This window comes from Alligator sinensis, unplaced genomic scaffold (assembly GCF_000455745.1).
Source record: "Alligator sinensis unplaced genomic scaffold, ASM45574v1 scaffold528_1, whole genome shotgun sequence".
Taxonomy (NCBI): Eukaryota; Metazoa; Chordata; order Crocodylia; family Alligatoridae; genus Alligator; species Alligator sinensis.
The window spans coordinates 5628676-5639885 of record NW_005841846.1 but is presented as its reverse complement, the minus strand read 5'-3'; the positions used below and the strand labels follow the sequence as shown (position 1 = coordinate 5639885).

At 45.9% G+C, this 11210-nt stretch overlaps 1 protein-coding gene across 3 annotated transcripts in view; it reads left to right on the top strand.

Moving 5' to 3' along the window:
- The window catches only part of SNX25 (sorting nexin 25), a 162198-nt gene that overhangs the window by 84517 nt on the left and 66471 nt on the right, over window positions 1-11210 (top strand). For all 3 annotated transcript variants that reach the window (XM_014521684.2, XM_025208024.1, XM_025208029.1), the window contains exon 7: window positions 5221-5411. In XM_014521684.2, the coding sequence (XP_014377170.1) occupies window positions 5221-5411 (191 nt within the window). The remainder of the gene's footprint in view (window positions 1-5220; window positions 5412-11210) is intronic.

The window sequence follows — 11210 nt, the reverse complement described above, 5'->3', positions numbered from 1 at the left end:
GGGGCCCAAGAACCGAGTTTGTCGTAGTCCTCCAACGAGGATTTAAGCGGAGCTGAACCTGGAAACTGTCCAGCCTACACCGCGACCATCTTGGGTGTAAGTAAATAATCTTTGAATCAACCACTACGCCTCTGTGACTAATTCTAGCCTGTGCGTGCCTTGCCGCCGCACAGTCTCTTCTGACCCTGCGTGCCCGGGCTGCTGGCCACAGCCCGCATGCACAAAGACGGGTCCGCATATCACTCCCGGCTCACACATGGCGACATGGACGGGATTGGGAGGCGGCCCGCACAGAAATGAGAAGAGAAAGAAAGGCACAGTTCAGCTGTGGAAGTGAGGAGGAAGTCAGAATATATGCAAAGTAGTGGTTCATCATGACTTGAAAAAGAGTTGGTGGTAAGGAAGGAGTACTGTGCTTAATGAGCACTACCGTATATCTTATTTAGATGTGCTGCACTGACCAATCCTTGTGGTAGGTTCCCATCAGCATCTTGGCCTTTTTGCCTAAGATGAAATGGTGCATTTTTAGCACCAAGGGAAGGGTGTCAAGGCTGGCTGTGGTCCTCCTGGTGCCAGCGTGGTATTGCAGTACCTCTAGGCCCAGTGCCAGTTCCTTGCAGGGGGAACACCTACCTGTTTTTTTGTTGTGTTTTTTAGGTGTCAGACGTGCACACACAAAGACAAGGTTCCCATCAATATGTTTGCCTAGTGTGGGCCATGTGTTTTATAGTCATGCTTAGAGTTGACTGCATTTAATCAACTTGATGTTTGGTTTCCATTGCTGACGCATGGTAATTTTGGCAGCAGCGTAATTAACTGGGACATCTGCTATGGCCACTGGGACAAGAGGTGCCGGTCGTGCGGCTACAAGGCAGAGACCCACCCCCACATACTGTACACCTGCAGGCCCCATACCAGAGCCTGACAGCTCTGCTACAACGCTGTCCAGGACCGCCTGGCAAAGGCCATCCCAGCCACAGCAGGGAGATCTCCATGAACCGTGCCATCCCGATCTGTGAGAGCCAGATGCGCCCTGACGTTGTCGTCGTCGTCGTCGTCATCATCATCATCACCACTAAGGAGGCCAAGAAGGTTGTGATCGTGGATGTGACCATTCCCTTCGAGAACTGGCACCAAGCCTTCACTGACACCTGGGCTCGCAAGCGGGAGAAGTACACTTCACTGGCCAACATCCAGAAGAGCTGCAGCTACGACACGATGATCGATGTGCTCAGAGCTTGTGACCCCAGCGACGAGAGCATCCTGCATGCCTGCTGCGTCTCCTGCTGCTACGCCAAACTGATGCGGCGCCCCATGATGTCTGATGCCATCCACTGATCCCACAACATCTATGTCAAACACATCATGGGCCAGCGCCAGTACACCAACCCCACTAGATCGACCACCACCAAGGGGATAGTCTGAATCCCCCTCTGCACCTGATGGACTCTGAGAGCTACTTCCAACGACGGGCCACTCCACTCCACCCAGCAGGGACTACTGCGATAGGACTCCATGGACTGAGTGACTTTTTTGCTCAACTCACCCCCTCCCACCCCTGGGTTTAGACGGCTAACGTTGTACTTACTTAACCTAGTTGCGTTCCCTTCCTCACCCCCATCCCTCTTATGTTAGTCCCTCACTCGGGCATTCTGTATTTCCCTTATGGCCTCGTCATTGTTGCTCCTAACATTTTCTAATTTTCATTTTCTAACCTGTTCTATTTAGTGAGATTTCCTTGTATGTGATTATAAAATGAGGGCCCTTTTCTCCCATGCCAATTGGTATGGGGGGGAAGCCCCATACCATATGGTATATGGAAACACTTCTGTAGACAAAGAGGGGTTCTAGGGCTACTATCCTCTAGTCCTGTCTGAGAAGGTAGCTCCCAGAAGGGTGTGCACGATAGGTCTCTCTTGAAGCCACTGGCTCCATTATGCTCACTGCCTTCCTGCAATATCAGACTGGCTTCCCAGCTGTCCCTTAGGTTACTGGCAACCCCCCATAATTCAACAGATATGCTTTGCTTAGCATATTCCCCTCCTGATTTTGGAGTGTCTCTGGTCTTCACATTTCATGCTTCTAAAGAATAGTTTTTGGAGCCAGTTTGCTTTGCTGCTTTAACAAACATTGTGCACACGCAGGAACAGGGATGTGGGAAAACTTTTTTCAAGAGGTGTCCTTGAAATATTTGAGCACCCTTTCCCACCCCTTGATATTTTTATGTCCTTAACCTGTTTCCTTTGGTCCACTTTATGCTGGGCAAATTTTTAAGTTGCTTCCTTTGATCCTTTTGTAAGGAGGGATGATGGGTATTTTGTAATACAGAATGCTTACTCTCCGTTTTGTGTAAAACTTAATAGCTACAAAGGGTCCCTGTTTCCAGATATGCTTCCATCTGAAAAACTGATTTGTTTTTTTAAGTACTGGGCACTTTCTCTGATGTGTCTGCAGAACACCTCTTCTTGTCCTGCCAAAGATCTGTAGCAGCTACTCTAAGTATTATGGCTAAAGAAAAGCACAGATCACCAGCACATGATATTGTGGGCTTCACAGCTTACTGTGACCTACTAGAATTTTGTGAGGTGTATCTATTTTAGCGTCTGTTTTTTTTAGAGCCTTTCATACAAAGCCACAGAGTTTCTCAGGTAAACGCTCAGGGAGGGGGCTATGGGTGGTATGGAGCAATAGTTGGAGCTAAATTAGTCCTCCCCCTCCTTCCTCTGCACCCCAACTTTCAGGGACAAAGAACAAGCTGTGGATGTACACAAGAGTCACAGATCTGAAAGGTAGTAGACATTTGAGGCCAAAAGCATAACTAAGCAGTTCTACAGCACAGGACAGAACATGGGGCTAGGTCACCTCTGGTAGCACTGCTGGACAGGCATTAGCAGCAACTGCTGCTTTTGCACCCTTTCCCCCCACCATGTGGTGTCCTTCTCACCCTTCCCTCCCTAGGTTATGCTACTGGTTGAGGCTAGGCAAGGACAAGGTCATGGTGGGAGCAGAATCCAAGCAGGCAGGACTAAGGGCAGGAACTGGCAGTCAGGCTTAGCCTTAGCAGGACTGCTAACAGTCTGATGGAGACTCACTTAGCAGATGTTTACCAGTTTCCTGCAAGGCATGGCCTAGCCTAGTTGCATCAAACTGAAGGTGTGGTTATAACAATACAACTGGCTCAAGGACACCTGCTCATTATACACACTTGCCTTCTATGTTCCTTAACTTGATTCATGCAAATGACTATAATTGGTAATTATTTCAAACAATTTCCCCCCATTGTTTTAATTCTAGTTTTCACTTCTCCTTTAAACACTGTTGATACATTCCTAAATAGTAAGTAACTATTTTTAGACCTTTCTATTAGCTTCCCAGCACTACAGCTCTTATACTGCTCCCTCTCAGGTACTACTCCGTCTCTCAAGTAATGGTCTTTTTTATGACTTCCCATTCTTAACTTCACTCCACCTCTTCATAAACCAGTGCCTTATTCCTACTCCTCCAAAGAACGCTGCTGTTCTGCAGAATGCTTTTTTCCTCCCACTTGCTTCCATTCATCTCCATTCTGCCACTGTCCATTGACAGTCTATTTCCAAGCTGTGATATTGAATGTCCTAAGAAGTTAATTTAAGAGGACAATTTGAGAGGAATGCGACCGCTGAATACTTTGTGCAATACATACACAAAATAGAAGCACAGACATTTTCCCAATAATTTCCCTTTATTTTGTGTTCCCACTCCTCGTATAAAGGCAAAGTCTGTGTACTTGTAAGTGTAAACCAGTGTGGTTCACTACCTCATCTGACTCCAGGCACCCCTCATTCAACTCAAGGCACTCCTCCATAACTCTTGTGAATTGAGTGACACCCAATTTCAAAAACTAATTTATATATTATAGTGCTTACCTCCTTGCAAAGGGTCCCAGGCGGAGGGGGGGAGGGATTTGGCCAGGCAGAAACAAGTTTGAGCCTGTCATCCCTTACCTCAAGACACTCATCAAAGGATTTGGCAGTGCCCCTGGGTTGAGAGTATCGCTGGGGTAAACCTCTAGCGCAGGGACTTTGTGTTATGTTTTATGTGAAATGTATCATACATACTTAGGGTGCCATATAAATAGTAAATTACAGAGATGATATTAACTATAAGATAAAGCTATTTTAACCATTAAAAAATCAGTTTCACTGGTATGTAATCTCTGTCTAAGAGTCAACAGATCACTTTATTCGGTAACTCTCCTGGTTAGAGGTTGCTGTTTTTGTAAGAAGGGCAAATAGGAGATGGGAGAAAAGATATAAGGTACAATATGCCCATACCTTCTCCAAATTATAAAATGTACAAATGAACAAAGTGATTTGGCATCTCCAGATTCAAGGTGTTATTGTTAGAAATGGGAATGATGAATATGATGATAAAAACAAAAACACATTCACGTTATTTAACACAATGTGACCATTTAACTGATTAGCCTGATTTTTCTTCTTTTTTTTCCTGTGACAAATACCTGCTACTAAATAAGAGGAGTCCCCATAAAACCTCATGTTACCTCTCTCCATGGGCCCAAACTCTTTCTCTCACAATATCCTGCATGTCCGCTGTTATGAACCAGTAGGTCTGACTGGGTCAAGAACTGAGCATTCAGGCTTGAATGGTCTTGAATAGAGTTCAGGCCAAGTAGCTTGAACTGCGTGAACAAGAAGTATGATTGAGCAAAACACAACAAACAGAATGTCTGAAAAGGAATTGTTCCCAATCGGGCATAACCCAGGAATCATTCTCATTGCTGCATCAGTTCTGATCTGTTTTTTGTTGTTAAATAGGCATTTAAAGAACTAGGAAGAAATTGGGGTTGGAGGGAAAAATAGATTGAATGTACTCTGTGCCTTTCTGATGCTGGTGCACAAAATGCATTCTGCTGAATGCCCCCCGCCCTCACAATGACCCACTCTTCATTTAACAACCTTCCATTACCCTAGCAATACTTGATTAATTTTTTTTGTCTCTTGAGTGCGTTTCATCCCCAAGCCTTTATGTTAGTGGAACTTTCTGAGAGTATACCCAGGGAGTCGCCAGTCAGTTTTTGAAGCAGGGATTGTTGTTGCTTTGTTTTGTTTTTAATTCAAATACCCAACAAGTTGTTGAATGCCATGTGCATCAAAGGCTAGTAAACCGGAGTTTTATGTTGTGAAGAATTATTTCTGATTTACCTACTCTGTACCATAGATACTAAAGGTAAAGAGACTGCTGCCATGAAAGCTGACCTCTTGAGGGCCCGCAATGTGAAGAGGTATATTAATCAGCTGACTGTGGCAAAGAAGCAATGTGAGAAGAGAATAAGGCTTCTTGGGGGTCCTGCTTATGACCAGCAGGACGATGGTACACCTGACGAGGGGGATGGTCCTCCAAGCCAGAAGGTAAGAATCATATATAGTCAGAATGAAATTTTGAAATGTCTTAGCATTTTGCTTCATTATCTGTCCCTTTCAAGCTCATGAGATCATTTTAATAATTGCTACTTGGCTGTGCAACAGAATTTCAGGGAGGCCATTCACACTGAAGATGGTAAAATCTTTGTAATTGCAGTTGTAGCAAAATATATAGGTAAAGCCTGAAGTAAGAGTTTTTTTCCCTTTTCCCTTAAAATGTGATTATAGAAAAGCAGCATGGGCAATGGCAGTCCAGTCTCTATCTATTTCAAAGCCAGGAAAGTAGAGGTATACCAAAATATGTTAGTGCCCTGGGCAGAGGCATGGGGAAATGGAAGGCAATTTCATGCTGACCACCAGAGAGCAGGAGGGAAAGGGGACTCTTACCTGTGCCTGCTCTCTGCACTCGTGTCCATAGGTGCTGACTGTGCTCTGTGGCTCAGGCACCCACTGAAAAATATTAGCAAGTGCTTAGCATCCATGAGCCATTGCCATTTTGGTTTTACATGTTAGAACTCTGTGGCTTCTTACAGACATTTAAAAAACAAAACAAATAACCCATGCTTCACCAGGAGAAGCAGCGTGTTACTTCAACCTGGCTCTGCAGCGTCTGTAAAGATTGGGCACTTCAGCGGGGCTTTTTGGGGCTTTTAGCTAAAGCTAATTCAGTCAGTTATTAGATAAAAGTGCCAATAAAGCCCCAGTAAAGTGCCTCATCTTTACAAACATTGGGTGAGCCGGGTTCAAGTAACACGCTACTTCTTCTGAGCATGTGGGGGGCTTGGCACGAGTACACGTGCAAAAAACCCCCCAAAAACCATCCACTGGCAAAAACCAAAGTCAGCGCCTATGCATGTGGCAGCTGCTACTGCTCCTGCTTAGCTGAAGAGCACTCTCACTACACACTGGCACAGCAGCCCAAGTGACATGGAATCCATGAGATCACTCTTGGTGCCCCCTTCACTCCCCCTTGTAATACACTTGGTGCAGGGCTGTACCTCCCATGGCAAAGCCCAACATGCCCCTGTCCCCCACAGATATATTACAGGGCATAGAGCTGTTGTGCCTGCTCAGCTCCCTATGGCTGGGCTATGTAGGGTTGTCCCTGCCATGGAAAAGACTCCTGGGTGGGAGTAGGCCATATAGGTGCCCCCTCTAAGTCAACAGTCCAGGATGGATGCCCCCCTCATTCCACCCTAATTACACTACTGTTGTGGTGGAACAGATCCTGCAGACAGCTGTGTACGTGAGCAATCCCATTTTTCTTCACTTGTCTTTCCTTAAACAAAACTAATATTAGCTTCTCGCTCACACCTTTCTTAAAAGGAAACTGGTTGTCCTAGAAGCCCTTACAGGTACTAAGTTGTTTACAGAACAGCCAGTAGAAGAAAAATTTGTTTTTTTTACTCCTCTTATAATGTGTGAAGAAGTTTAAGGACAGACATTTATTGATGGTGTTTAGACTGCTTGTTTTATTTAAGCATATTGAAGATATCTGAATTCTTTTAATAGACTTAGGGAATATACTGTATTCATTAAGTGAAGAGTGAATTAACTAATAGCCTAGTCTTGTGCTTTTGTCATAGCCATACAATACAGACAACTTTCTCTGTTGCAGTAGAGAGAGAGTAATATCATTTCCTGTAAGTGTCTGCATTGTAATGCATGCTTTGCTTACAGCAGGGGTTTTCAACTTTTTTAAAACAAGTGTACCCCTTCTCTCTCGGAGTTCCAGCTCATGTACCCCTTTATATTTTTTCTTGTTTTTAAGGGGTGGGGGGCAGGACTGAGCCACGTGGGGGCAGCTCCTGCAGCTATGTGCACCCCTGGGAGGGCACGGGGGCATGTGCCCCCAGAGCTGCGCGTGGGAGGGCAGGCTGCTGCTGTGGGCTGGGGCTGGCACTGGGCTGTTCCCAGCGGGGGCTGGGCCACACTGTGTTCAGGGCAAGCAGCGGCAGCACTGGGAGACATGGTTGGAGGAGCTACAGCGAATTCTGATACTGCTGTAGCCCCCTCCCAGCACTGCAACCTGCCCTGAGCGCAGCCTGGCTAAAATCCAAAATTAGCTGAATTTCTTTCACAGAAAAAGCAATGCTGGTCATAAAATAGCTGGATTTTACTCAGAGCAATATAAATATTTCAGGGACTTTAAAGGCTTCTATTTGTTTTGTTTATTTTAAATAGAGTTGTATCTTACCTTATTGCCCTGTTCTGAATCAGATTGCCCTAGATAGAGATCACTGAATGTGTTCATGATAAATGTCTAGTAGACCTGCCTATGTACTATAGTTAGCTGTTAAACAGACCCTTATGCAATACTGGGGGTTATATTTTGCCTCAACGAGGAAAAAATGCAATTTGAATGTGTAAACCTTTAGTGCAGATTCTAACTAATGCCAATGTATTTTTAACTTTATTAATGAATCCAGCTTACCAAATAACAGATTTGACATTTAAATATGCATCCAATTCCCTAAAATATGCATAAAGACAGATATTTATCATCCCATCAACAGTGCTCCCTTAATCCAAGTCTATGTCCACAGGATTTTTGTTCTTTTCTTTCCTTCATTTCAGTCTCTGACAGTTCCTTTAGATTTCCATCAATGTTAATCTTTTATGTTTCTTTATTTGTATGTATTAATTCAACCCCCCCCCCTTTTTTCTCTAGAGATAATATAGATCTCACTGTCTTCTTATCTCTGCTTTTCAATTTTAAATTTATTCCAAATTTGGTCTTAAGTGTTAGCTCATAGAGCATGTACTTTCCTTCTTTATTCAAAAAAGTTTCCCGTATTTTCTGGTTTAGAGGCAGGAGATTTTTTTTTTTTTAAGCAAATTCCAAAAATGTTCAGCAGACTTCCAAGTATCTTTGTTCCTTCTCCCCTGCAAAACAGTGACTTGATAGGGCAACTTTTTCATTACTAAAAGTGTCCGAACTTTTTGAAACCAGTCAATGATTTTAAGGTTGTCACACTTTTTCAAGGAACCTTGTCTGCCTATGTCCTTAGACCAACATGGCTACAACCTACACCCCTGCAACATTTTTTCCAGGCTTTTGCTGTTGTAATTCTTGCAGCCACTAAAAGATGAGTGATCAGTTCCTTACGACTCTTATACGTCGCAGTGTTCTCAGGAAGGTTCGATAGGAGCACTAAGGGGTTATCTGATAAGTAGCACCCTGTTATTTTCCTCACTATATCTCCCACCTTCTTCCAGAACTGGAATTCTGGGACATGTCTACCAGATGTGGTGGAATCCCCCCAACTGGCCACACTCCCTTCAACATTTTCCTGCTCCCGTACCATAAATGTATTTAATTTTAAATGGGGTAAGATACCATCAATATAGGTTTTTAAAATAATTTTCTTTTATTGTGCAAATGTAAAAAAATCCTTCAATGGAATTTGGCAAAGCCTTTTGATTACCAGGGGTGTCATTTTTATCATGCTGTTTGGCTTGAGTGGTGGCAGAGATAAAGGTTGTTGCTTGCAGTTTTCTCTCCATCCTTGAAGCTGTTTCGGAGGGTGTTTCTTAAGGCTTAAAGGAATGGTTGTGGCTGATAATTCTAAGATTAGATCTACTCCCCAAATATTTGGTTTGAGCTGGTTCATGTGACCCATGCATGTGTGCGCATGTAACTTTGGTCTCTGTAGTATAATCAGTGTTGATATTGAGCAGTGGTGATTTATGAGAATCTTTCTTTATGTGCTTTGAAGCAGTAGGATATTGAATTCTGTTTCAAAACAGAAAGATGGTGACTTCCAGCAGAATACATTTTGAATTGTATATATTGTATTCCCCTCGTGTACTATAGTCATGATAAATATTTAATAGCCCAGGCAAAAAAATCAACTCTCTTGCCCTGTACCATGATGAATCAGAATTAAAATATTAATGATATTTTTATTTCCCACCCCCTTAATGTTCTTTTAAATTGTGAATTTCCAAGAATAGGCAGGGCTCTGCATGTGAAGTTCAGGGATGGTTTGTTTTTTGTTTTTGTTTTTTTGTGCCAAATTTAGACTCTATGTAAACAATGTATCCTAAAATGTCATTTTTACTAGTTCTTATTTTTTACTTGAAGTCCTGAATTTCTGTGTCATCTTGTCTGATATCTATAGGAATTGCAATAGTTGGTAACCTTTAGCCTGCAGAGCCATTTGATCTGGCCCACAGATGTGGGACTTCAGTGGTGTTTAGAGGCAGGGGCTTCACTGGTGGGAGTTTACCCTGCACTGCCTTGGAAACAAGTGGGCTAGGGACAGACATTCAAAAAGCCCGAGCCTGAATTGATTCAGTCTTTGCAGGTTAGTCTAGCCCAGGGGCGGGCAATTATTTTGAGCGGGGGGCCGCTTACTGAGTTTTGGCAAGCCATCGAGGGCCGCATGATAGGCAGCCTGGGGCAGATAAATAGTAATTTTAAAAAAATTTTAGGGGCCCACGGGATAGATAGGATGGCCTGGTGGGCCAAATCCAGCCCCTGGGCCGCATTTTGCCCACCCCTGATCTAACCTGTGTCGATTGAACTGACTTGCAAGTGAATAGACATTCTCTTTTGATTCCAGAAATGCAGCCACGTGCTTGCAGTGGCTCAGGATAAAAGCTGGAGAACACTAGAGTGAGCCCCCCCTTCCCTTTTGCAGCAGCCGCAAGGCTGGAGAGAAGCTGACCTGGGGGGTGTGGCCAGGCCCCCTGGCAGGCTGCTAAGTATGATTGGGGAGAGGTTTAAACCCCCAGCCTGGCCTGCAGGGACCCCAGCCAGGGTGTGCCTGGAGTGGGGAGGGGGGAAGCAGCACTTGCCAGACTTGTCCCCGAGTGGGGTGGGGCATGGCTAGACATGGGCCAACCAGTGCCTCAGGCAAAGGGGGGCAGGGAGGGGGATTAAATTCCCCTGTCTTTCCTCTCAGGCATGGGCACAGGGAACCCAGCTGGGGTCTGCCCAGCTTTCCCCTCTACTTGGTGCTTGCCTGGGGCTGGGGCTGCAGGACTGAGCCAGGCTGGCCTTCGGGCACTGCTGAGGGCAGATGTGGAGAGGCTGGCCCAGGCTGGGCTGTGGGGGCTGGTCCCTTCCCAGCAGGCTGTGGCTGTGAGAGCTGTGCGGGTGGATTGCTCCTGGCTCCCTGCTCCCAGGCTGGGCCAGGCTGTTATGGAGCTACAGCTGGGTGGGAAGGGCTGCAGGGGGTTGCAAGGCCCTTCCCAGCCAGCTGTGGCTCCGTGACAGCCTGGCCTGTTGGCACAGGTGGTAGCTGGCTGGGCAGCAGCGCGGAGGCAGTCCCACTGCAGCTGAAGTCAAGTGCCTTAGCAGCCAGACTGGCCATGTGGGATTTGTTAATTGTGCCCGCAGCTGCCCAGGCCAACTCAGAACCGCCAGCAGGCAAGGAGCCTAGCAGCCGCCTGCCACGGGGGCTCATGTATCCGCCACCCCCCCTACCCCTCCGTCACCTAAGCAGCACCCAGCTGGCCGTAGCCACACCAGAAGATGTGCACACCTGGGGCCAGTGGGGCTGTTCTGTCTCTTTCGCCTCCAGCTGCCCCTGTGTCACCCCTGCCCCTGACACACCGCTTTAGGTGGGCAGGCAGGAAGCTTGAACCCAGCAGTTCTGCCCAGCGCATGGAGCTCTGTATCCAGCTGCTGGTCACTTTCCATCCTCTACACCCGCCTGGTGCGATGAGCAGCCCCTGTGGGCACGTGCGGGGAGCAGATGAAAGATAGCCAGGAGCTGAGGCGGATTTCCATGCACTGGGCAGAAGCTGCCAGGCTGAAGCTTCCTCCCAACCCCTGCC